Source organism: Sycon ciliatum, chromosome 4, assembly GCF_964019385.1.
Source record: "Sycon ciliatum chromosome 4, ocSycCili1.1, whole genome shotgun sequence".
Taxonomy (NCBI): Eukaryota; Metazoa; Porifera; class Calcarea; order Leucosolenida; family Sycettidae; genus Sycon; species Sycon ciliatum.
The window spans coordinates 33,946,790-33,969,143 of NC_088646.1; the positions used below are offsets into that span (position 1 = coordinate 33,946,790).

Consider the following 22,354-nt stretch of genomic DNA (forward strand, 5'->3'; position numbering starts at 1 on the left):
CGCACGTATAGCACAGGCAGAAAGAGAGAGAGAGAGAGAGAGAGAGAGAGAGAGAGAGAGAGAGAGAGAGAGAGAGAGAGAGAGAGAGAGAGAAGAGAGAGAGAGAGAGAGAGAGAGAAAGAGAGAGAGAGAGAGAGAGAGAGAGAGAGAGAGAGAGAGAAAGAGAGTTGATGACACATTGACAGTACATGTACCTGCATTGCTGAGGCTGTTCGGTGTGTTCTTCAGCACAGCGCCTTACAACAACCAGCAATTTGCGAATACTCCCGAAACTGTACTGGAAAGCGAAGGAAACAAGCAAACATAGGATTAACCTAACGAAAAGGCACAGCAAATCTTTGGCGGGTCACACATACATTTCAAAGCAAATATCAGAGTATGGGGCTTGCTCAAGTGGGAAGCATTGTATCATAGCGATCTCTTGTCAAGACTCAAATGATGAGGAGAGAATTTCCCAACACACTGTGCAGTGAGCAGGGAGTGGTGCTTTCGTGCAGGTTTGCTGAATCGAAGGTTCGATGGACGTCTCGTGAGTTCCGGATGGCAGTTGTAAGTCAGTCAAGTGCCAAGTCAAGTTGGCTGGGGAAATTGCGAGCTCCAACATTGCGAGCAACTAACTTCCCTTTCATTATGGTCAAGGTTGGTACCACTAATCTGAAAGAACAGAAGAGGAACTAAGAAGTGCCAACTTTGAGCCAAGGAAAGGTGGGAATTAAGAAGATGGTACCAGAGAACACGTGGCCTTCCAGGTGCTCAGGCAATGTGTCTTGGTGAATGAAGGCTGCTCTCTGCTGCCATATAAAATACGTGTCCACCAGTAGCTGTTTAGTGAGGCACTAGCCCGTTCCGTAAAAAAAAAAACAAAGCAGGGGATGTGTTTATTCCCGAGCTCCGCCTAAGGTGCATGGCAGCATTATAGTGAGTGACGTGACACCTTGAAAGCGTATGTTTGTGCATTTATGCGCTGATGAGTTCACAAAGAACGAAACAGCATGCTGTCCACAGATTGTGTGTTCGTGCATTTAATACTTCACTGGTTTGCTTCCAATGTCGCATCTCGTGGCGCCGTACAGACAACCCGACACCTGGCAAAGGCAAGCATTCAAAACGTTGATGACGTCGGATGCGTGGCTATGCTGGCAAAGCCAGGCAATACCAAGAGCCGTAGTGTGGTAAGGTGTAGCTGATGTACTTGTAGGGACCCTTGGTATTGGTTACCTTGCTGCTGTGCACTGTAGACAACTATCACGTGTTGGCAAGTAGTAGCTGCAGTAATGTGGTGATGGGTAATGGCCGACACTTTGCTTTTTGTCTGGATGTTAAGCAATATTTGTCTATAGTACACTGCTGCATCCTTCTGGTGAGAGCAAAGTATGAGTGCATGCTCTCTCTCTCTCTCTCTCTCTCTCTCTCTCTCTCTCTCTCTCTCTCTCTCTCTCTCTCTCTCTCTCTCTCTCTCTCTCTCTCTCTCTCTCTCTCTCTCTCTCTCTCTCTCTCTCTCTCTCTCTCTCTCTCTCTCTCTCTCTCTCTCTCTCTCTCTCTCTCACTCTCACTCACTCACACATACATACACACACGCACGCACGCGCGCACACACACACATACACACAAATGCATAGTTAACTTGCCATCTGTTTTCTCAGTGGAAGCATGAGCGTTTCGATTCCAACAATCCTTTGTATCCGTGCAATGATAACTACGCCGCACCAGGTGCCCTCACGTCCAGATCTACTGAATCACTACGTTCGACGTCACCCGAATGACATTGTTCACACGAAGCACAGAAGCCATATAATTTTTTCGACTACAGTCCATTTCAAAACTATAGACGCGTAGTGTTTTGCAAAATTCGATGGGATTTATTTAAATATTTTTAGTTTTTTCTCCAGATTCAGTCTCTGCATCGCTTCACAATTCTGGCTATACTTTGTTCTCGCTACAATTGAAGTTTATTTTTAGGCCAGGTTTTCCGGTTTTACATGTAATTTCTGTTTTGAAAGGTTTGACCAGTTTGTTTCGGATTTTTGCTCCTGCTGAGACAGTGCTGCGCCCAGACCATCGCGGGTGCATTTTTGTACGGGTCCTGGTAGCCTCGTGGTTTCGATCCGTGATTTCCAGTACAAGTAGTCCATCAGCCAGTGGTGCCAAAGTGAGTCCCCTGTTGCACTTACAAATCGAACACCTGGAACTGACATCAATCGACAGCAAAAGCATCACTGAATCCGACCTGCCTACTTTCCCTGGCGAAACTCTTGCACTCCTTTTGCAGAGCGCCTTAGAAGTTCGACAAATTTCTTCTTCTTCGTCAGCCATTACGAGGTTTTCCATCCGTTTTATTAGGACATCCAATGCGTCTTCAGTGAAAAAAGTGGAGTTTTGTCAACGTTTGGTGTGGTTTTCCGTGGCGATCGACCTAAAATCGCGAAATAAATCGCCGTCAATTTGAGCAGAGGTGAGTTGGCTTGGAGCACGTACAGATTCAAATAATATGCGTACATGCGCACCGGAAAGAAGATGAAGATTCTCGCCATTTTCAAATAACTAATTCAAAAAACAGTACGAGTCGTACGAAATAGTGGTTGCGACTTCGGCGATGAGTTGAAGGTTCGATGGACTTCTCGTGTGCTCTGGATGGCAGTCGTGAGTCAGTCAAGTGTCAAGTCAAGTCGGCGGAATAGCGCGAGCTCCAGTGTGGGAGCAAACTCATTCCTAATTCAAAAAATCTACATGACTATTGTACTGCAATTGTTGTAGTAACTTGTTTGCAACTACAATGGTATCAATACAGAATCTCAACGTTGCAACTACGAAGTAGATAGTAGTACAACTGTAACTGCACTACTTCCTGGTTGCAACAAGCTCAAAGCAGCCTTGCCTTTAATGGCTTTATTTCAACTGTTTGATGTCAGCATCCAGAGCCATGGCGTTTGCTAGTTGGTCGTAATGGAGAAGAGAACTGCAGGGCACTCATTCGATGTACAACATCCATCGCCGCAGATTCCTTACTTTTAGCTCTCCAGTTCCCTATTTTTCCATGGATCAGGACCTTCCATTCCATTCAGGGTGGAAGCGTAGATCACTTTTGCCAAACAGTAAAAACTACGCTTCAAACCTGCTTGACACGACTCGGGGTGCATACTTCGGAAACCCAAAGGTGGATGATGTTCAATACTAGCTCATTGTAATCTTCCTGAAGGTATGTATTCGGATGCTCAATTAAATAGAACGGTGAAAGAGATGTGTAATGGAACAACACTCTACAAGTAGGCGAACAACAATTTTATTGTACCGTATTTCCACAAATAGTAGGCCGGTCTACTATTTTTTCAACCTCGCCCTAACCTGGCCTTATAATCGAGGACGGTCTTGTATTCGAGGACGGTCTTTTATTCTTTCAACCCAGTTTGACCCCGGTCTTCTATTTCTCGCCACACACGGTTTTACCCCCGTTCTTCCATTTTCTTCTACACAGTTTGAGCACGGTCTTCTATTTTTTTCCACAGTTTGAGCACGGTCTTCCATTTTTAACACAAGAACAAAGACTCATTTAGTAGGCCCGGTCTTCTTATCGGAGAGGGTCTTTTATTTTTTCAATCGCCCCCTGCCCCGGCCTTGTAAACGAGGAAGGCGTTGTATACGAGGACGGTCTTTTATTTGCGGAAATACGGTAATTTGAATCCAGGCACATGTGTAATACGGAATCTGCAATGGTTTACACTGCAAATCTTCTCGATTTGCAAGATTTTCCCCGTAATTCACAAAAATCTAAAAGTTCACTCCTGAAACGCGCATGGCACTGATTGGAGATTGGGTTTAGGTCACAACAATGGCTGTCGATGAAATGCCAAAAAAGGTCACTTTGTCGGCTTCCCCCTGCAGAGCGTGCAAGTCGTTTACTCTTTTTCTTTGCGGATTCGGTGTGCAGGGTACCTAAACTCCCCATTGGGGCCAAAATCAAGTATTCGATTTCTAAGTGCAACAGGGTGCTTGAATTTGACAACTTCCGAGTTCTTGGCTGATGGACTAAAGTGTGGGGCATTCGAATCCCATCACGCCTCCTGCCTTTTTTTTCTCTTCTTTTCTGCATGTTTTGGATCTTGTTGGGTGAAATACAGTAGAGATGATAATTATATTTTCTCTTTTTGATTTGATTTGAGCCTCCCTGTTCCCTTCGCCTGACACAACGAGTGACAGTGGTTTCACTCACGCCAGTTGCAAGGTGAGTTCGACGACGAGGATTTCGGATACTCAAGCGTCAATCAAAATCCAGCTCTTGTTCGAAGAAACAATGAACACGACTAATCATATCTTTCTCGGCATCACTGAGATTCTTACGGGCCTTGGAAGCCATTACAGTCGGGCACTCAGAAAATGCAAACAAGAAGAAGATTCATTTGAGACTTTCATTTCTTTTGAGACTTTCCTCAAACCTTTTCATTTGCGACTTTGCGTGTTTTGCATCTTTTGTATTTCCCGCGGCGACGAAGAAAAACCTGAAAAACACATCTGAAAACCAGAAAACACTAATGCAAAACTCACGGCTGTCGTGCGCTACAGTACGTACGGCTCATACGTATGAGTTCACGCGTCTATAGTTTTGAAATGGACTGTAGGCCTTTCATTCCATTACTATTCAGGCCGAATACAATGGCGATTAGCAGGGTAGTAAGCAAGTCCTTATAACTAATGACGTATTTAAGTAATGTCATTAATCTATTCACCTGTGAGTGTGACCACAGGTACATTGGCAGGACAACACAACGATTGGGTGATCGCATAGAGCAGCACATCCCCAACAAGCTCGTACGGACAGTTACAGGAACAACAACACCGGTTAGGACAGGGAGAAGCCGAGCAGTCAAGGACATTACCGTCACTGTCAACAAAGGGAGAAGAAAATCAACACCGATCAAACCACCAGCAACTGTCACGAGATGAAGTGAATGGCTGCGTCTCCGCAACAACGCTCTGCAACAAGCGGCTGATACAGGATCGGCATGTGGAACAGTGTGTGACTCCTCGCCCGGCAGAGAAGTCGCCAGCGGCACAACTGCGATGCACAATAGCTACCACAGGAATGGACCAACGGACAATGACGATAATGAGAAGGACTCAGCGATACTCCGTCACCTGACATCGTCACCAGCCTGCCTAAGTGCAGTCTGCAAACATGGCACCCACTCTCACTTCACGATTCAAGCGCGTGCGCACAACAAATCTCACCTTGCTGTGCTGGAGGCAGTGTACATTGCCGCCTGAACTGTGCGTGCAAAAGAAGTATGTGCGAAAGTTGTCACTGTTTTGACATTGTAGTACCATGGTCCCCACTGCTGTCTGATACTGGTAATATTCATTGTCTCACTGTGTAGCTAGCGCCACTAGCGCTATCTTTTAAAGTGCTATTTGGTCTATGCTCTGACCGCCAAATATGCTGTTGGCGTCACTAGCGCTATTTTTCAAGTGCTATTTTTGTCAATGTTCTGACCGCCAAAAGTGCCGGTTATAAGGACTTGCTTACTACAGTACCTTGTTAATCACCATTGTATTCGACCTGAAGAGTAATGGAATGAAAGGCCTAGTCGAAAAAATTATAATGGCTTCTGTGCTTCGTGTGCTTTTTGCTTTCCTCCAACCAGAAATCTATTCAATGACATTGTTATCATTGTACGCTGTGCTAATTCTATCCAAACGGCCAGGCAATACCATGTGGCGTATGTCCTCTTAGGCACCTCGGATCGAAAATGAATTTTGAACGGATATTGGCAGGACCGCCGGATGCAGTTTTTGATTGGTCCAGTAGTATTGTGTCCTTTTATACTTTGTGTATGATATAGTGGGTACACATGACCGCCACAGTAGGAAACACTTGTCGGTGGCCAAAAACGGCTGATCCGGTAATAACTTGAGCAACTGGACCGGTTCCGTTGGGCCTGATTGGTATTCTAATTGTTTCACTTCAGCCACTTCAGCCACGTACATGTACTCTGAGTCCCACTGTTCAGGGAGTAGTACAATACAGTATTGTACTATTCCCTGGTCTACACCAAGATTCGTGCATGCACATAATAGACATAACTCCCAATGCCCATCAAACATTTCCATTCATTCTTTGAATTCGATACAACTTACCCGCAAGACTACAGAGGTGGGACGAAACTCTGCAGTAACTTCCGATCAGCGAGAGTCAAATGGCACAACGGGCGAGCGAACAGATGAATACACAAGACATGCAGTTTCCCAAATAATTAACAGATACAAATTGTACATGTGCTTATGATTATGAGTACTTTTTACTACTCCCTTGCCCTTGGTTTTGAGTTCAAAAATGTGTCCGAGAAAACGTCGCATGAACGCTGATCGTGTGACGTTGCGCGCAATCAGCACTAGCTATAGCTAGGGAAGCCAACATGGTAACTGCGTTGCTAGGGATCGCCATCTTTTTCTTCCCTTGTCATCGCATTTCTTCCTTCACTTCACCTTACCTCGCTTGCCTTTCTTGAAGCGGTAAAGGTTTCGTGTCCTATCATCCTTCTTTTAGGCGGAGAAAACCGATTCTGATTGTTCGCATTCCACTCATCAGCTGGGGAGATGGCTGAGCCCGCTACTAGGTAGGTATTTGACACTGCTGCGTTCCTATTTTTTACTTCCCGAACTAATTTTTCTTCACTTCTATTTCCACAGTGCTCCACCGCCGTCAGAAACTTTAGGAAATGGCAATGCTGCTCTGCCACGACCTCCTATGCAAATGGGAGGGAACATGCCGCCGATGGGACCACCCTATCAGGGACCTCCACCCGGAATGGGGATGATGATGGTAAATTTTCCGTTATCTCACAACACGTACGTGTGGACATGTGGTGAAAATATTTGGCAAAGAATTATCCTCGCAACCAATATCTCTGTGCATGTTGGGCATATGTATTTTTGTGCTTAGATCTTTTGCTGATATTATAAATCTGTCGCCTTGCTTTTTTGCCCGTTTAATACCTTTTTTAATGCTGTATGTGTTTCTTTTTTTCTTCTATATTTCACAGGCCCCGCCACCTCGTATGGGTCCAGGTCCTGGTATGATGCCTCCTGGTGGTCCTATGTCTGTTGGTATGCCAACACCACCGATGGGAAGCGTGATGATGCGTCCTCCCAATTTACCACCCGCTCCTGGTCCGGGCATGCCCGCACCTTCTCCCATCGTTGATAAGAATGGTGAAATGTGGCTGGAGCACAAGGCACCCGATGGTCGGACATACTACGGCAATGTACGCACGCGCCAAACCATCTGGACCAGACCTGAGCAAGCGGATCCTAACAAGCCCCCTCCGCCTGTGCCCAACCCTGGACCGCCCCCAGGTGGTCCTCCTCCCATGTCGTCAGGTGGCCCTCCACCCATGCAGCCAGTGGGTAACAGTGATGGACCACCGATGGCGATGGGAATGCAACAGCCTCCGCCAATGATGGGTCCACCAGGTAAGTGTTACTTCATATGTATAGTGTTCAACGTTGTGTCCTTTGAATCAAGTATCTGATGTGCCTTTGGCTAGTGGAATCAATGTGTTGTGAATAAGTAGTACGACTGAAGCCTTTTTGGTATGTATGGCTTGTGTTTCTTTTTATAGGTGGTGTTCCAATGGGTATGCCAATGAGTATGCCGCCAATGCAAGCTGGTCCGCCGCCAGGTGCCATGCCTATGATGATGCCACCTCGTCCTGCCATGCCTTTGATGGCTGGTGGCCCTCCGCCGATGGCAGCCATGCCTCCGTTCCCCACTCCACCCGGTGGCAATCCTATCCCGCCCGGTGCCCAGGCACGCGTGTGGTCTGAGCACAAGCACCCCGATGGCCGCACTTACTACTACAACCGACTTACGACCAAGTCAGAGTGGAAGAAACCCGAGGACTTCGACACTGCAATGGCTCCCATCACACAGGTACCGATCCCACCTCCTACCTCCGGCAAGCCGGACAATGATGATGCCAGCAAGGACGACGCAGACGAGTGAGTTTCTATTGTGAATTTGTGATGACCTCCCCGCATGTCGATGTGCTCTCCATAGGCGTTGCTACGGTACATGCATGCTTCGGTGTGCATATTGTGCTGTGGTGTCAAGTGTGAGCGAACATTAGAGTTCTCTGTTGTGTGTGTCTGCAACACCGCTATGTGCTCATGTCCGGCGTTGTTAGAAACACATGGCTGTACATTGCTATTTTAAAGTATTTTTTTACATCATTTCTAGAGTGTACAGTGCAGCAGAATGGAAAGGTAGTGGTTCACATCAATTCCTGATGCATTGTATAAAAGTGCAACTCAGATTGTTTATTTCCAATACCACTGCATCTCTGCTAGCTTTCTAACTGTGTTTGTCGCTCTGACTATTTATCTTTTACAGGAAGAAAGATGATGCTGATGAGCCGAAAGACAAAGACGCAGACAAGAGTGAAGAAAACGGCAGTGAAGAGAAGATGGATGCAGATGAGAAAGATGAGAAGCCATCTGAGCCTACACGCCCCATTGCCACCAAACCTGTTCCAGGCCATGCTCCCTGGGTTATTGTCTTCACCAGCGATGATCGTGTCTTCTTCTTCAACCAGTCTAACAGTCAGTCTTTCTGGTCTATCCCTGAGGAGCTGCAGGGGATTGATAATTTGGAGGAATTGATGAAAACTCCCCGTCAGCGAGCAGAACAAGGTAATTGAGGTTTGTATGCTTGTTTTCCAGGCTCTGATGTAATGTTCCAGAATTTCCTACGTTTGCGAAGTTTGTAGAACGGTGACGACGAGTTGGGAGTATTTGCCCATCCGATGTTGTCTACATTCAATTTGGGAATATATTCTCACTACCATTTGTTTTCGCCTATGTGTGCTTTGATTGCAGAAGCGGCACGACGAGCTGCAGATAGAGAAGCTGAAGTAACCAAGCGTCCAGCAGATGCCACGGGCGAGCCACCAGCCAAAAGGTGTGAAGTGTGGTGTGCAACAGTGCTCGTGTTTTCTTGCAAGAAGGATGATGACTTTATTACTCGGTGATGGCACCTGTATTTGTTGTTTTGACAATACTTGCCTTTATGAACCTAGTACATTTGTCATAGTTACACTGACTGCATGTGCTCTATGTGGTTAACTTGAATATGTATTAGATTGGGTCTAACAGGTATTGTTGACTCTCTTTGTGTGTGTTGTCTAAGGCCTGCTCTTGACACGTCTCTGGATCCAAAGGAAGAAGGTTTAACGATTGAGCAGCGTGCACAGCGCATGCGTGCAACGTTGACACTAGAGGAGCGCCAGCAAGAGTTCAAAGCTTTGCTTGCAGAGAAAAAGGTATCACTTTGTTTTCTTAGCGGGTCTTGGTTGTTGAGTTGTTCCGCCCAGAACAGCCAACACATCACTGCCAGAGCTCGTACTCTTCTAGTGGAGTAAAGTGCTTCTGGGTGCTTTTGCATGTCTAGCTTCTCTGCAGTGTAGTCCTGACTGGTGGCGGGATGATGATGTTTTTCTTGTATATGTGAATGCATTAGCATGCGTCGTCTTGACCATGCTTGCATCTGTGAGCTGTACAATTTGTCATAGTTACACTGACTGCCACCAGCTACTACTTTCTAATGCGATTGTCAGAAGCCTGCTGTGCATGTTGTTCTTTCAGTTTGCTAAAGCAGATGTTGCTTGCTGTTCTGTTTGACTTGTAGGTGTCTGCATTCTCCACATGGGAGAGGGAGCTTAGTAAGCTGGTGTGTGACATTCGCTACCTGTTGCTAAGTGCTAAGGAGCGCAAGGTTGCCTTTGACCAGTACTTGCGTACACGTGCCGAGGAGGAGCGGAAAGAAAAGAAAGACCAGCACAAGGGAAAACGCGCTGACTTCCGGACTCTTCTAGAGGAAGCTGATATCTCCACAAAGTATGTCTTTTTTGTTCTCTCTGTTGCTTTCCTAGCAGAGTCACAATTTTGCAATGCAGTGCTTGTTGGTTTGTGTGATATTTCTTGACAGTGCATTTTGTTTTGTTATTGTTTCTTTCTTTGTAGACGTGCTTCTTTCAGTGACTTTGCTATGAAGCATGGGCGTGATAAGCGGTTCAAGGCTATCGACAGGATGAAGGAACGCGAGAACCTCTTCCATGATTTCGTTGAAGAACAATTGCAGCGTCTAGAGAAAATTCGCAATGAAGAGGCGAGCTCTGCAGAGAAGGTGAGACACAGTTTATCACCCACAGTGCCATGTGTGCAGTGGAAACTCTCGAATGTTGAATGTGCATGACAGCGATTTCTGCGATCTTCATTTGTAGGCGTTGCTTTTCCTGGGAATCGGCATTTACTGAGGTCTGACAGAGATTTTTATCGCGTTTGCGCCTTTGGGTTTCCACTGCACATGGTGCTCTTTAGTGCCTGATGACTTTGAGTCATTTCGGACATGCGATCTCTGCTTTGTTGGTTCCTAGTTGGTTCCTTAGCGTCAGCAGTGTAGAATCAATGTCCTGTGGGGTTGTGCTGTGATTCTGTCCTGCATCTACCTAGCATTCTTTTGGGTTGCTTTTTTGCCAAAGTTCTATTGCTGCTCTATTGTTGTCCTGTGTGGTGTTGTTGATGCTATGGAGCCTATTGTGTGACATGTACTTCTGAAGGTCTGCCTGATGGCTCAGGTCGCTTGTATGCAGTTAGTTTGCTTGTTGACAAACTGTCAAAACCACTCAGTCTGTTTCTCCTGCTATGGTGAGTTACCCACCAGTTATGCCGCTCGTCTAACCTTCCAACTGTCACCGCTTAAAAACACCTCTCTCCTTCATTCCTGTACTGACTGCTGTAGTCTCTCTCAATCTCTCTGCGTGTGTGGTTGGGAATGGGACATCTGGTTATTGATTTCACGCAACTATTTGTGTCTGTTGGGGGGGGGGGGGGGGAGAGTGTAATCATGTGTAAATACTAATGTTGTATTTTAATTTCCAGGGCACTGCAGTTTGCAGTTCATAATCACTGCATCTGCTGTTCACTCACACTGCAAATGCTTTATTTGCTGTCAGTAGGAAACAGTGCTAAGCTCCAGTTACTTTCATGTGTGTGTTCGCCTTGTATTTTGGACAATTTTTGGTCAACTATTTTGATCTAACTATGGTCATTTTTTGCCTTGTGTGAATGCAGGCGGAGAAAGAGTTCCTTCAAATGTTAAAAGAGGACACCAATTTGTCTGCTAGATCACATTGGAAGAAAATCAAAGACGACTTCAAGGATGATGACCGTTACCATGTAGTCGATGGTTCTGACAAACGCGAGGAGCTCTTCAAGAAGTATCGTCAGCGTCTGATTGATGTAAGTGTGACATTGGCTGCGATTCTCGTATCCATATTTTGGCCATGATGTTTTGATTATTAGCTCTATCTGAATGGTATATGCCATATGAAGCCACTTGTTTTTACTGAGCCAATGTTGTGTATCGTATGTTGAGTTGTTTATCCGCTTGGAGTATAAACCCTGTATTTTGTCACGCTTTCCCTCTTTACAGGAGAAGGAAGCTAAGGAAATGCAAGAGCGGGAGAGAGAGGACAGGATCGCAGCTAGCATCAAGGAGCGAGCACGCCAAGTCGAGCTTGCCCGAAGCGAGCACCAGCGGGAAGTGGAGATCGGTCGCTCTAATCACATCAAAGAAGAGGCTGAGCAAGCCATGAAGGCCTTGTTGGCTGACCTGGTATGTTCTAACTCGGGAGTTTGTCACCTCTCGTATTGTATTCAATGTACTGTGCTGCTTGTTGAAATCCTATAAAGCGCCGTGTGGTGTGCAGCTCTTGACCTGCGAACACTGGATTGTGAACTGGCAATTGGGTTTCATTGAGCAGCACTGTGTAAGCCAACACGAGTCTGCATTCCACACTGTGCTGACTACTTATTTCCAATCGAATTACATATTCCTGATTGAATCCCATGTTTCCACCCCGCTCTCCATAGGCGTTGCTACGGTACATGCATGCTTCGGTGTGCACATTGTACTGTGGTGTCAAGCGTGAGCGAACATTAGAGTCCTCTGTTGTGTGTGTCTGCAACACCGCCATGTGCTCGTGTCCGGCGTTGTTAGAAACACATGGCAGTACATTCCTATTTTACCCCAGGCATTTTCAGTTGAAGGTTCTGTCGATTGTTTCACTTCTTTGTCTTGCAGTCAAGTCCAAGTCCATGTTTTATTTTGCTCTATCTCAGGTACGGGATGCTAGTACAGACTGGGACGCCGCTGGATCTGTACTTCGCCGTGACCATCGCTGGAAGAACCTTGATGCGCTTACAAGGGAAAGGAAGGAGAAGATATTTGATGACCACTGCGCTGATTTGCGTAGCAGGAAGCGGACATACTACAATCGCCTGTTGAATGAAATCCCTGGGGTGAGTCTGGGCCTGTGGTTCCTTTTTTTATGCCATTTTCCGCTCTCCATAGGCGTTGCTACGGTACATGCATGCTTCGGTGTGCATATTGTGCTGTGGTGTCAAGCGTGAGCGAACATTATAGTTCTCTGTTGTGTGTATCTGCAACACCGCTATGTGCTCGTGTCCGGCGTTGTTAGAAACACGTGGCAGTACATTTGAATTCAATATTACGGGTTATGCTTGATCTTACTGCTGCACTTGCTGACTACCCATTGATAGGATGTTAGAGATGTGTGCAATGCTCACTTTGCTCCTGAATCCATCATCCTGTAATGTATGTTTTGTTTGTACTGTGTTGCTTCATTGGTGCAGCTGACACTTGGAACAACCTGGAAGGAAGTGAAAAAGATAATCCGTTCTGATTCGAAGTACGACAAATTTGCCAATGATCCCGTAAGTTTCCTTCTCGTGCCTTACAATTTTTCATTTTTAATGGGAGGTATGCATCGAAGATGGCCATCACCTTTTTGCGGGTCCTCTTTCCCCATTTATGGCAGGTACAACTTTATAGTACATTTACGAGTGGCCTAGCAGGGGTGGTATCACAGTGTGTACGGTTGTAGTGGACTTGCCCGGAAAACCTAACGGCGGGAAATGGATGCATTCGTCCAATAGTCCTTATGCACATTGTACAGATGTACGAAGTTCTGTACTAGGGCCGTAGGTGTGTACATACCCGGTTGGGTGATCATTGTGTGCTATACATGCGCGTTTGACCCATTTAGCCTCACAATTCATGGCAAACGATCACTTTTCAAGCCTTCTTCACTTTGGGATTGAACTAACGACTAGCTAGATCTCTGCCGGAAAAAGATTTCGTATGAAATGCCTTCATGGCCCATTTCATAGTGGAAATAGCAGTAAACACAATAGGGTCCTGCACATTCAACACCCAACCGGGTCTACGGGATTCTACAAGATTCTACGGGATTCCGTGCATCTGTACAAAGTGCATAAGGCCTATTCACATGTTCCTTTTGGGTCATCCTGTTTTACATCTTCGGAACAGTGGTCCCCTTATAATCCGACACCCTTGTGCTACCGAAATTCTGCTTGGTTAGGGAGGGCGCTGGGTTAAGAAGCTGATCTACTGCTAAAATGTAGGGCATGACGAGGACAGTTTGGTTACTGATCATTATGCTGATTTATCAAGTACTATCAAGACTCCATAAACAAGAGTATGCAACTGTGATCTCTTTTCTATGGGCCAGATGCGCGGCGCGCTGCCTTCATTACATCATTCAGCTGCAGTCCGCGCACTGCGTAAAATCAAACACCGCACTTTCCCTCTGGTTTGAAATGAACTTTCGTACGGAACTGGAGTTCACGCGCCAGACTTTAGAGATCGCGTAGGTACTGGAACGAATCGAGCAAAAACGGCTGGGCTCGTACGAGAAATTGTGAGTTTGAATGCATGCTTTCAGAGCGTGATGAAGGCAAGTTACGTAATGAAGGCAGCGCGCCGCGCACTGACCCATCACCACAGTTGCATACTCTTGTTTATGCACTCTTGGTACTATATTATAGAGGGACGACTGGTGTATTGCTCCTATGCTGTATTTTCAGGGTCGCAAAGAAGAGTTCCAGCGATTCCTCCGTGACAAGACATCATCAGCTCGTGATGCATACCGGAAACTCCTGCAAGAAACACGTGTTGTCACGCACAAATCAAGAGAATTATGGCATAGCAGTGAATCGTATCAGAAGGAAATCCTTGGCCAGTTGGAGGTGAGTGTACTTCATAGAGCTGAGAGCGTGCCTTCACCCAGGCTTGTTGGGTGCATGGCCTAATGTCCAACCTTTTGAAGCACCTGCAAAGACTTCCTGCAGTTTGCCTGTGCACTTTTCGGCTACATGATATGTGTTATGTGGAATTTCAGGTCAGGTTGCCAGTCCAGAGTTTGAGTAGTATGCTATGTGGTGTAAATTTATGTGTAATAAATAGGTCACACGTACTAGCATACACTTCACTTGGGGAAGGAATCGTTTCACTGATATGGTGTGCATTTTCTTCTCTGTACTTTCCTGGCATTGTAGAAAGACAGTCGCCACTTGATTATGGACTCCATTGCAGAGGAAAGAGACGAAATGCTTCAAGCACACATGAAAGAATTGCAGCAGCGTGGTCCCCCGCCACCACCCACAGCATCCGACAGCACTGCCAGATACGCAAGAAAGAGATGAAAATATACTGTGCTGATTGATTAACCATGTTTAAAAAATTGGAATGATCTCATCAATGTATAGACAGCTACATGAATAATAGTGCTGTACATAACACTGTCAATAGCCATGAAAATATGCATGCTCAAGCTCTTTCACAGCAACTAGGTATTTGCTTTTGCCAGTGTGCAATTTCATGGCGTGTTTCATACACTTTTCTCTTGCTCAGTAATATGTGATTCTACTTTGTATGGTTTGGTATGAATTTGTTGTTGTTAATCACAATATGTTCGCGATCCAAAGATAGCCGTTCCCACGCGTACATTGGTGCTCCCGTGTTGTATCTGTAGAATAAACAAAACAGACATCACGTTTTTTTTTTCCACAGCAATGCAGTGCCGCTTCCAAGAACGTTGTTTCCAAGGGATGTTCAGCAATCTGGCTGCGTTCTTATAGCACGTTAGTACATAAACCAGAGTGTGCAACTGTGCATATCAGATCTGAAACAGTGCAGTTTGTCACTACGTCACCCTGATGAGGTCAGTCAAGCCGCGACTTGCGTACAGCTCAAATTTTCGTGTTTCATCACAGACTGTGACAGAGTCATACGAGGATCACGTCCCTGACAAGAGGGACGGATGGGAGAGACGGGGCGCTCTGGCGGTATTTTACGGTACTTGACAACGCATGCCAACGAGATTTTTGGGTGCAAACAAACTTAGTCCCCTTGCTCTTCACTGTTTTTGCAGAAATATGCAGGTTTCTGATGGGTGGGAATCAATGCTTGAGTAAACAGCTTTTCTATATGTAGGTACCCCTTGCTGATAGGTTTGTTAAGTCTTCCCAGTATTTCGAAGATGAAACAAAGGGTCTTCGACGAGCTGGCGAAAATATTTCAGAGATCAATTCCCGCTGGCCTCAGCATCTTTCCGCCACGTAAAGAGAGCAAATTCAGATGTCCGAAGTCACGAGAAAGGATACAGCGCAAAGAATCACTTCTCACAGTCCGCGAAAGAACACTTTACCTGCATGCACGACGTACGTACGGATCGATCTCCATGCTCATCGGGAAAGGCAATACAAAGTGCAGGATTCGCACCCCGATTTTTTATAATTTCATGCAAGTCACTCCACTACAGTGCCCTGCAGAAAGGAGGACAAAGCTAGCAAACTCGTGTCCCGAAAGGAAAATTAAAGGATATCGAGTACTTCGTGCCGGTGAGGCGTCTACTCTAATGTGCACAAGCCATATTGTAAAATTTGAAATTTTCAGTGCAAAACACCACGTGCTGGGGGGGGGGGGGGGGGGGGGGGGAAGCAGTGGTTGTTTGTACCCGCGCATACCCAGTTGCTACGAAGTTGTCAAGGACCTGACGTCACACTTCACGCAAGGCCCTATTGCGGGTTGTCAAATTGTTAGCAATAGCATACTTCTGTGCATGGGGCAGGGCGGAGGGGTGCTTTCTTGCAGGTTTGCCGAGTGTCAGTCAGTTGGCTGGAAGCACAAGCTCCGATGTTAGGAGCAGCCACCTTCTTTTAAAAACGTCTGTAATACCTGACTCAGTACACAAGGCAGAACATGTATTGCCATCACTCACCGCTTGCTCCATGTCCGTTGTCATGCCCATACTGAGCTGAATATCGTCAGTTGGGATGCTCAACGCCTGACTGACCTTCTCCCTGCATGCCACCAAGCACTGAGTATACACAGAACAACAGACAGTACAGAACTGAATGTGAAAGACTGCGCGGGTACATGTACTGCAAGAAAAAGCACAACGGCGTACAGAGTGCATAACGGACGACCGTAAGGAACGTACCGAACACTGTGTGTGTGTGTGTGCATGCGCGCGCGTGTGTGTGCGTATGTGTGGTGTGGTGTGTGTGTGTGTGTGTGTGTGTGTGTGTGTGTGTGTGTGTGTGTGTGTGTATGTGTGTGTGTGTGTGTGTATGTGTGTGTGTGTGTGTGTGTGTGTGTGTGTGTGTGTGTGTGTGTGTGTGTGTGTGTGAGTGAGAAGATTCACACAAGCCAAACACATTGTCTACATGTTCATACCTCAAAATCTTCATTAGCATTGCTATCTTGGTTTCGACTTCTTGCCAGCGCTCCGATGGTCATGAGGCCGCAGAACTTCAGCTGCTCGCAGTGCTCTATGATGTGACGAGCGAGGCCAACGCAATCCGGCGGTGCGCACCCATGTTTGTCTGTAGCACCGATGAAGCGAGGATAGAAAGTAGAAACACACATCAATGAAGTACAGTGAGGAGAATGGCTTTTGACAAGAACTGTTGCAGAAGAGGGCAGCTTTAAAAGTACCGTTGATCCCCCCCCCTTCACACCATGTCGCTTCCCAGCTGGGTTTTCGGCAGGGGCGGGAATTAGATCAAGGCTGTCAAGTGCAGTACGATGTACAACAACGTGGACGATCAGACTCAATGTTTCTGGATTGCGCACATTTTCATCCTGCACTGGCACGTACTGTGTACAGCAGTGCATGCGTCGGTTCAACATCGTATTTCGTTGCATACACGGAAGTCGCTTCACAGGCAGAAAATTGACAGGGGGCAGATCAATGGTACTTTACGGCACTAGATACCCAGTAGACCACTTCCACTACTCACACAGTACTAGATACCCAGTAGACCAGTTCCACAGCTCACACAGTACTAGATGCCCAGTAGACCAGTTCCACTGCTCACACAGTACTAGATACCCAGTAGACCAGTTCCACTGCTCACACAGTACTAGATACACGGTAGACCAGTTCCACAGCTCACACAGTACTAGATACACAGTAGACCATTTGCACTGCTCACACAGTACTCAATACCCGGGGCAGAGCTATCCAACAGTTTTTGCAGTTAGAACCTCATTCTGATTTCTGCGTAATACAGTTTATACATGTACATTCACTGTACTTCAGTCACTGTACTTCTAGATGTATGAGCCACTGCCACTGCTACTGCTACACTGCTACTGGCTACTACTGCTACTGCAACTAGCTAACGTTACTGCAACTAGCTACTGGTGCATGGTAGTCACACAAGGACTTACTCTCCTCTCCACTCGTGTTGACCTGCACAAAGACTTGCAGCGGCTCGGTCCGCTCGTTGCAGCGCTCACACGCATTGTTCAGCGTGGTAGCAAGACGCTCAGAGCTTATCGACTCCACCACGCACAGACCCTGTGCACCTGAACGGATAGTGGAAAAACAAACAGCTTGACGCGATCCAAAGAGGATCAATAAGTATGAATCAAAAAGAAGGGTATGTTTACGGAGTGTAAATAGCATCGTACTGGTAAATTTCTTCTTCTGCCTGTATCCACCTCAACAAAAGGCAATGAAAGTGCTTGTGGAAATATTGAAGTATTGATTGGAAACGGGAAAGAGCCTGAAGCTTGTGTTATTCCTTCTCCTTATATTATATAAGGTACGTGTGAACAAATTTTAGAATCCTGTGTATGTGAATTACATCTGAGTACATGTATAGTAGCATGTGGAAATAGACGTGGCACGTACCTATCAGCTGCTTGCATTTGTTACTTTGCAGGTGTCCAATGAAGTGCCAACAGATATCAGGTGCCAAGCTGACAAGTTTCTCATTGTGGCTTTTATCAACAAACTCCTTCACCTGTTGAACAGCCCGGAAGAGATATACATGTACAGACACAGCTAGATATTAGTGGATCCATAGATGTCCGGCATGCATATAGTAAGCACATGAGAATACTTTGAAGTCCACTCTAACTCACATCGCTGTGACAGACAGCAGAAGCATGCAAGATCGCAGCAATAAATTGATCTACGGAAAGGTTTTTTTATCAACACTGTTCTTCTGCCCCCACATGAACACCTACAAGCACCCACAAATACACACACACACACACAGACGGACGAACACAATAAACACGCAAAGGTAGTGGTTGACGTACGTAGTTCTCACCAAAGTGACGCTGACCAGCCTGGTATGCCTCTAAAATGAGCTCAACAGGCTTGGTCTTGGACACTGCAACAAGTTGAGGGGCGCTCAGTGACCGACGGTTATCCTAAGAAAAAAAAGAAGAGTGCGTGTACATGTTATAGTTCTCCTCAGTAACAAACAAAAAACCCACCAAACACAATAATTTGTGATTAGGCATCAAAAGGTCCGCACAAAAAAAAGAAAAAGAAAAAAGAGTGCAACAAAATGACAGTGGAACGTCTTGCGTTGTACGGACATCGTCACGAGCACGGGTGTATTGATCCATGTACACTGAGGTATTACGCGAAAAAAGTTGATCTGAGCTCAACAATTTCGCGTACGGGAAAGTCATCGCGCGACAGTCGCGCCATGACTTTCACGTACGCGAAATGAAGTATGAATCGGCCTTTACTGAGGTATGTTTGGATAAGAAGTATATGCACATGTGCTTTGTATAGTAAGTCCATGTTCAGTTTGCCCATGGAGATACGTAAGTCTTAGAGTGCTACTGTAATACACAATACATGTACTGGACCACTTTTTAAAGACTCAACAAGGAGGGAGGTCAACAAGGAGGTCAATAAGGAGACAATAATTAAGAAGCAAGCCACTTAGCAATACTCTCACAAGCTGCTCCCACAACATCAAGTTAATCCACGACGAGACAATAGGCTATAAGAACTACGTATGTATTCGTAGTGCCCACAGAGGAATAATGTTCCGTGCATCAGAGCTGCGGAAATCTGCTTCTACACAGCGAAATACTGAAATAAATAGCACATTCTGTTAGTTGTGCCAAGAGTACATAACCGCCACGTGTGCACACCGCAATTGCCTGCACAACATCTATCCAGTGCTGCGACGGCAGAACTTCACATCGCATGGCATGGCAAACACTGCAAAGTGAACACCAGAGAGTTGAACAGAAAGCAGGACTGCGTACAATCCTGCATGCTCATGCACAGGGTGCAAGTAATGACTACGGAATTATCATATATGACATGTGATGTGAAGTGCAGATCCCACAGCTGGAGCTGCACACTCTGGGGGTTATGTACTCCTGGTGGTACAGGTACAGGGGAAGATCACATACCTTGTGCTCTTTGGTGGCTCTCTGGATCCGATCCAGAACTGATTTCAACGCGTCTCCGACTGACACTTCAGCTGTGGCTTGTGCACTGCTAGCCACTACTCACAACATACCATCAGTAACAACAAATTGTAAGACGAGGGTCAGTTCAAGCAGTGAAAGGAAGGTGTTGTATCATTCATACTCTTCAAGTAGTACACACACACCACCATTTCTATACACACACCGGTGTGGCACTAACCCATTCTTTTGCCATTACCATAAAGTACATTGTACTGCTGATTTGCCCCTCCCCACGCTGTGTCAATCACCAGTTAATTTTTCGACAGGGGGCGGGAATTAGAACAAGTCTGTCACTTGCAGTACTATGTACAACTACACAAAAGATCAGACTGGTCATGCTGGATTGTGCACACTTTCATCCACAAGTATACATGCACTGGCACGTAATCGTATTGTGTACAACAGTGCATGTGTCAGTTCAACACTGTGTTTCGACTTATACGCTGAAGTCGCTTCGCAGGTGGAAATTCAACATGGGCCGGATCAACGCTACTTTACAGTACTTTGTGACACACGCACACACACACACACACACAACATGGTATTAACGAGAGAGCTTGGAAGCTCAGGGCCCTACGCCATGCTTTTTTGCCTAGTTCATCATGCATGTTATTAGAACTGATGGAAATGTTAGTTTTTTCCATTGATTGGCTACATCAAACTTTCTCTTTGCATTCGAGGGTAATACGACACCGTCTACCATCTTGATGACCTAGGCACAAAAAGCATAGGGATGTTATAAATTGTTCATTTCTCCTTCTTTTTTTCAAGACATAACTTAGGATTAGAACCCGCACTATCGCCCTCCATGCATTCCCCCCGATACACTTCGCATACATACTCATTCTTCCAAGTTACTTCATGTTATATCTTGCATTTGAAAGCCCTATTTGAATATTGTGGCCAACTGTCTTTGATGGTAAGGTACGGTACGGGCAGGTACGGGATAGCGCCAGGCATGTCAATGGCACAAACAAACACGGAATTAAAGTGGTGTGGACCCTGGCTAGCGCCAGATGTTACTGAAATAACGTCTTTTGCATAGCTACGGGAATTAAACACACATGTCATCTACGCTAGTTGTATCCACTGCTATTTCTTGCTCTACGTGTAAACCCCTCTATTGTTGACCAAGTGACGAATTCGATTGATGATGGTCACGCGCGAAACTGTTCTGGATGACAGTTTATATTTTCATATTTCAATCTTATGACTGCACGGTAAATAACATTATTCATTGTTTTTTTAGTGATTTCTCAAAACGCGAAGACTCCACTGTAACCATCCACTATACATCTTCACAACACTCTCCAAACGGTCTCTGGGCTACACCAATCACTAAAAGAAAATATGATTGATTTTTCTGTTAGTCATTGGTGCAGCCCCGAGACCGTTTGGAGAGTGTTGTGAAGATGTATGGGTACTAGTATGTATTTATGAAATTTAAAAAAAATAGTGTTAGTAACACGAAATAATTAAAATGGCATCCCATTCCGACGGATACTGAGCTACATACACTGTCATGGTACCTCACCTGATGTACATGCGGCTGCTGATACTTCCTCCTGGATTTCCATAAAACAAAAAAGCAGCCAATCCACTGACATTGAGAACAATGCAATCCCTGAAATGATAATCGTGGGAAGCGAACTTTGAAAGAAGCCAGAGACTTACCATTGAAAATGGATGGACGCAAATCAATTGCACAACTCTGGAGTCCAAAAGAGAGATGTACTGTACATGTACTTTCATCCAACCTCACCACCAAGGACGAGAGCCGAACAGTGGTATGAAGTCAACAACATGTACCTCAAAACTTATAGAAAAACATCACATTTTTGAAAACTTTTCAAAATAATTTTCTGTTCATTTTGGTTCAGCAACCAGCATGCACACACGACTCCCGGATCCCTCACACATAAATCTACATGATTTTTTCAGTAGCGAATGTGTGACAATGTGAGGTTTTGCATTCCGAATTTCGGTTCGGCGTTCTTCGGTCTTTTGTCGAACATCAAAATGTCGAATTTTCGCACCAACGTTTGTTTTGCAAGTCGAAAATGATGTGTTTTTATTTCGTGAGCCCCAGCATCAGCAACGTCCTGTCCCGTGCTCCCTTTCTTGCTGATTCCCGGTTAACGAACTTTGATCGCTCAAAGAGTCGAGGGCCAAACCTGCCTCCTCAGTCGCCTCAGAAAAACCAACTCCATGGCCAAGTCAAATTTTATGCGTGTCGCCATAGTCTTTTCAGCCACACAGAAGACGGTGAGGACACTCCAGGCGAAAGAGAATCGACAGGCAGTGGAGAGGAGCAGTCAGAGGTAGCTGACGATGCTATGTCGCCAAAGACACCTGCCAAGCGATGCCGAGATAAGAAACCTCTTTGAATAAATCACGCGCTAGCGCTCTTCTACAAGAAAATGCATCCGAAAAATATTTTCGGCAAAGTGAGCTTTTTCCGAACAAACACTCCAAATCTTCGTGTGCATTTTCGACCTCGCTTCCGCGTGCCGAATCTTTTTGCCGAATTTCGGAATGCAAAACCTCACTAATGACATGCCATGAAAAGACACGTAGCCTATTTTCTTGTATTTTTTATTTTTTATAATTTTTTATTTATGGATTCCCCAAAGGCAAAGGCCGAGAGCTACATGTAGGCCTATAGCCTGGCCCTAACTACTT

General features: G+C 45.7%; 3 protein-coding genes across 5 annotated transcripts in view; 1 reads left to right on the forward strand and 2 right to left on the reverse strand.

The window, feature by feature from the left end:
- The window catches only part of LOC135815792 (trimethylguanosine synthase-like), a 38,951-nt gene extending 32,653 nt beyond the window's left edge, over positions 1-6,298 (reverse strand). Inside the window, exons 1-2 of one of the 3 annotated variants that reach the window (XM_065329133.1) lie at positions 6,130-6,298; positions 195-277 (exon numbers count right to left, since the gene is read on the reverse strand). In XM_065329133.1, coding sequence (XP_065185205.1) covers positions 195-200 — 6 coding nt within the window. In that variant the 5' untranslated portion in view covers positions 201-277; positions 6,130-6,298. The remainder of the gene's footprint in view (positions 1-194; positions 278-6,129) is intronic. The other 2 variants (XM_065329134.1, XM_065329131.1) reach the window with 2 other exon arrangements.
- Positions 6,299-6,458: 160 nt separating this feature from the next.
- Positions 6,459-14,597, forward strand: LOC135815791 (transcription elongation regulator 1-like). The gene is made up of 15 exons (XM_065329130.1): positions 6,459-6,608; positions 6,682-6,814; positions 7,035-7,464; positions 7,614-7,992; positions 8,384-8,682; positions 8,869-8,950; positions 9,179-9,311; positions 9,677-9,885; positions 10,012-10,174; positions 11,122-11,289; positions 11,483-11,665; positions 12,172-12,351; positions 12,706-12,786; positions 13,960-14,121; positions 14,431-14,597. Exons 1-15 carry the CDS (start codon positions 6,589-6,591, stop codon positions 14,575-14,577), a joined length of 2,769 nt encoding a protein of 922 aa, XP_065185202.1. The 5' UTR covers positions 6,459-6,588; the 3' UTR covers positions 14,578-14,597.
- On the reverse strand, positions 14,575-21,535 carry LOC135815794 (pyridoxal phosphate homeostasis protein-like). Its single transcript, XM_065329136.1, has 9 exons — positions 21,347-21,535; positions 21,207-21,237; positions 19,613-19,707; positions 18,491-18,604; positions 18,078-18,189; positions 17,612-17,749; positions 16,613-16,761; positions 16,155-16,253; positions 14,575-14,900 (listed from the first exon to the last, which is right to left on the reverse strand). Exons 1-9 carry the CDS (start codon positions 21,422-21,424, stop codon positions 14,832-14,834), a joined length of 885 nt encoding a protein of 294 aa, XP_065185208.1. The 5' UTR covers positions 21,425-21,535; the 3' UTR covers positions 14,575-14,831.
- Positions 21,536-22,354: the final 819 nt, after the last annotated feature.

What these genes read in the sequence shown, in the direction of transcription:
- LOC135815794 (XM_065329136.1), bottom strand. Translation starts at nt 21,424, where the DNA reads ATGAAAGTACATGTACAGTACATCTCTCTTTTGGACTCCAGAGTTGTG. An exon ending in GCGTCCATCCATTTTCAATG is followed by an intron (nt 21,238 to 21,346) that starts GTAAGTCTCTGG and finishes ATGGAAATCCAG; the next exon opens with GAGGAAGTATCAGCAGCCGC. An exon ending in CAAATGCAAGCAGCTGATAG is followed by an intron (nt 17,750 to 18,077) that starts GTACGTGCCACG and finishes CTATCCGTTCAG; the next exon opens with GTGCACAGGGTCTGTGCGTG.
- LOC135815791 (XM_065329130.1), top strand. Translation starts at nt 6,589, where the DNA reads ATGGCTGAGCCCGCTACTAG. An exon ending in GCCAATGATGGGTCCACCAG is followed by an intron (nt 7,465 to 7,613) that starts GTAAGTGTTACT and finishes TTCTTTTTATAG; the next exon opens with GTGGTGTTCCAATGGGTATG. An exon ending in CTTTGCTTGCAGAGAAAAAG is followed by an intron (nt 9,312 to 9,676) that starts GTATCACTTTGT and finishes TTTGACTTGTAG; the next exon opens with GTGTCTGCATTCTCCACATG.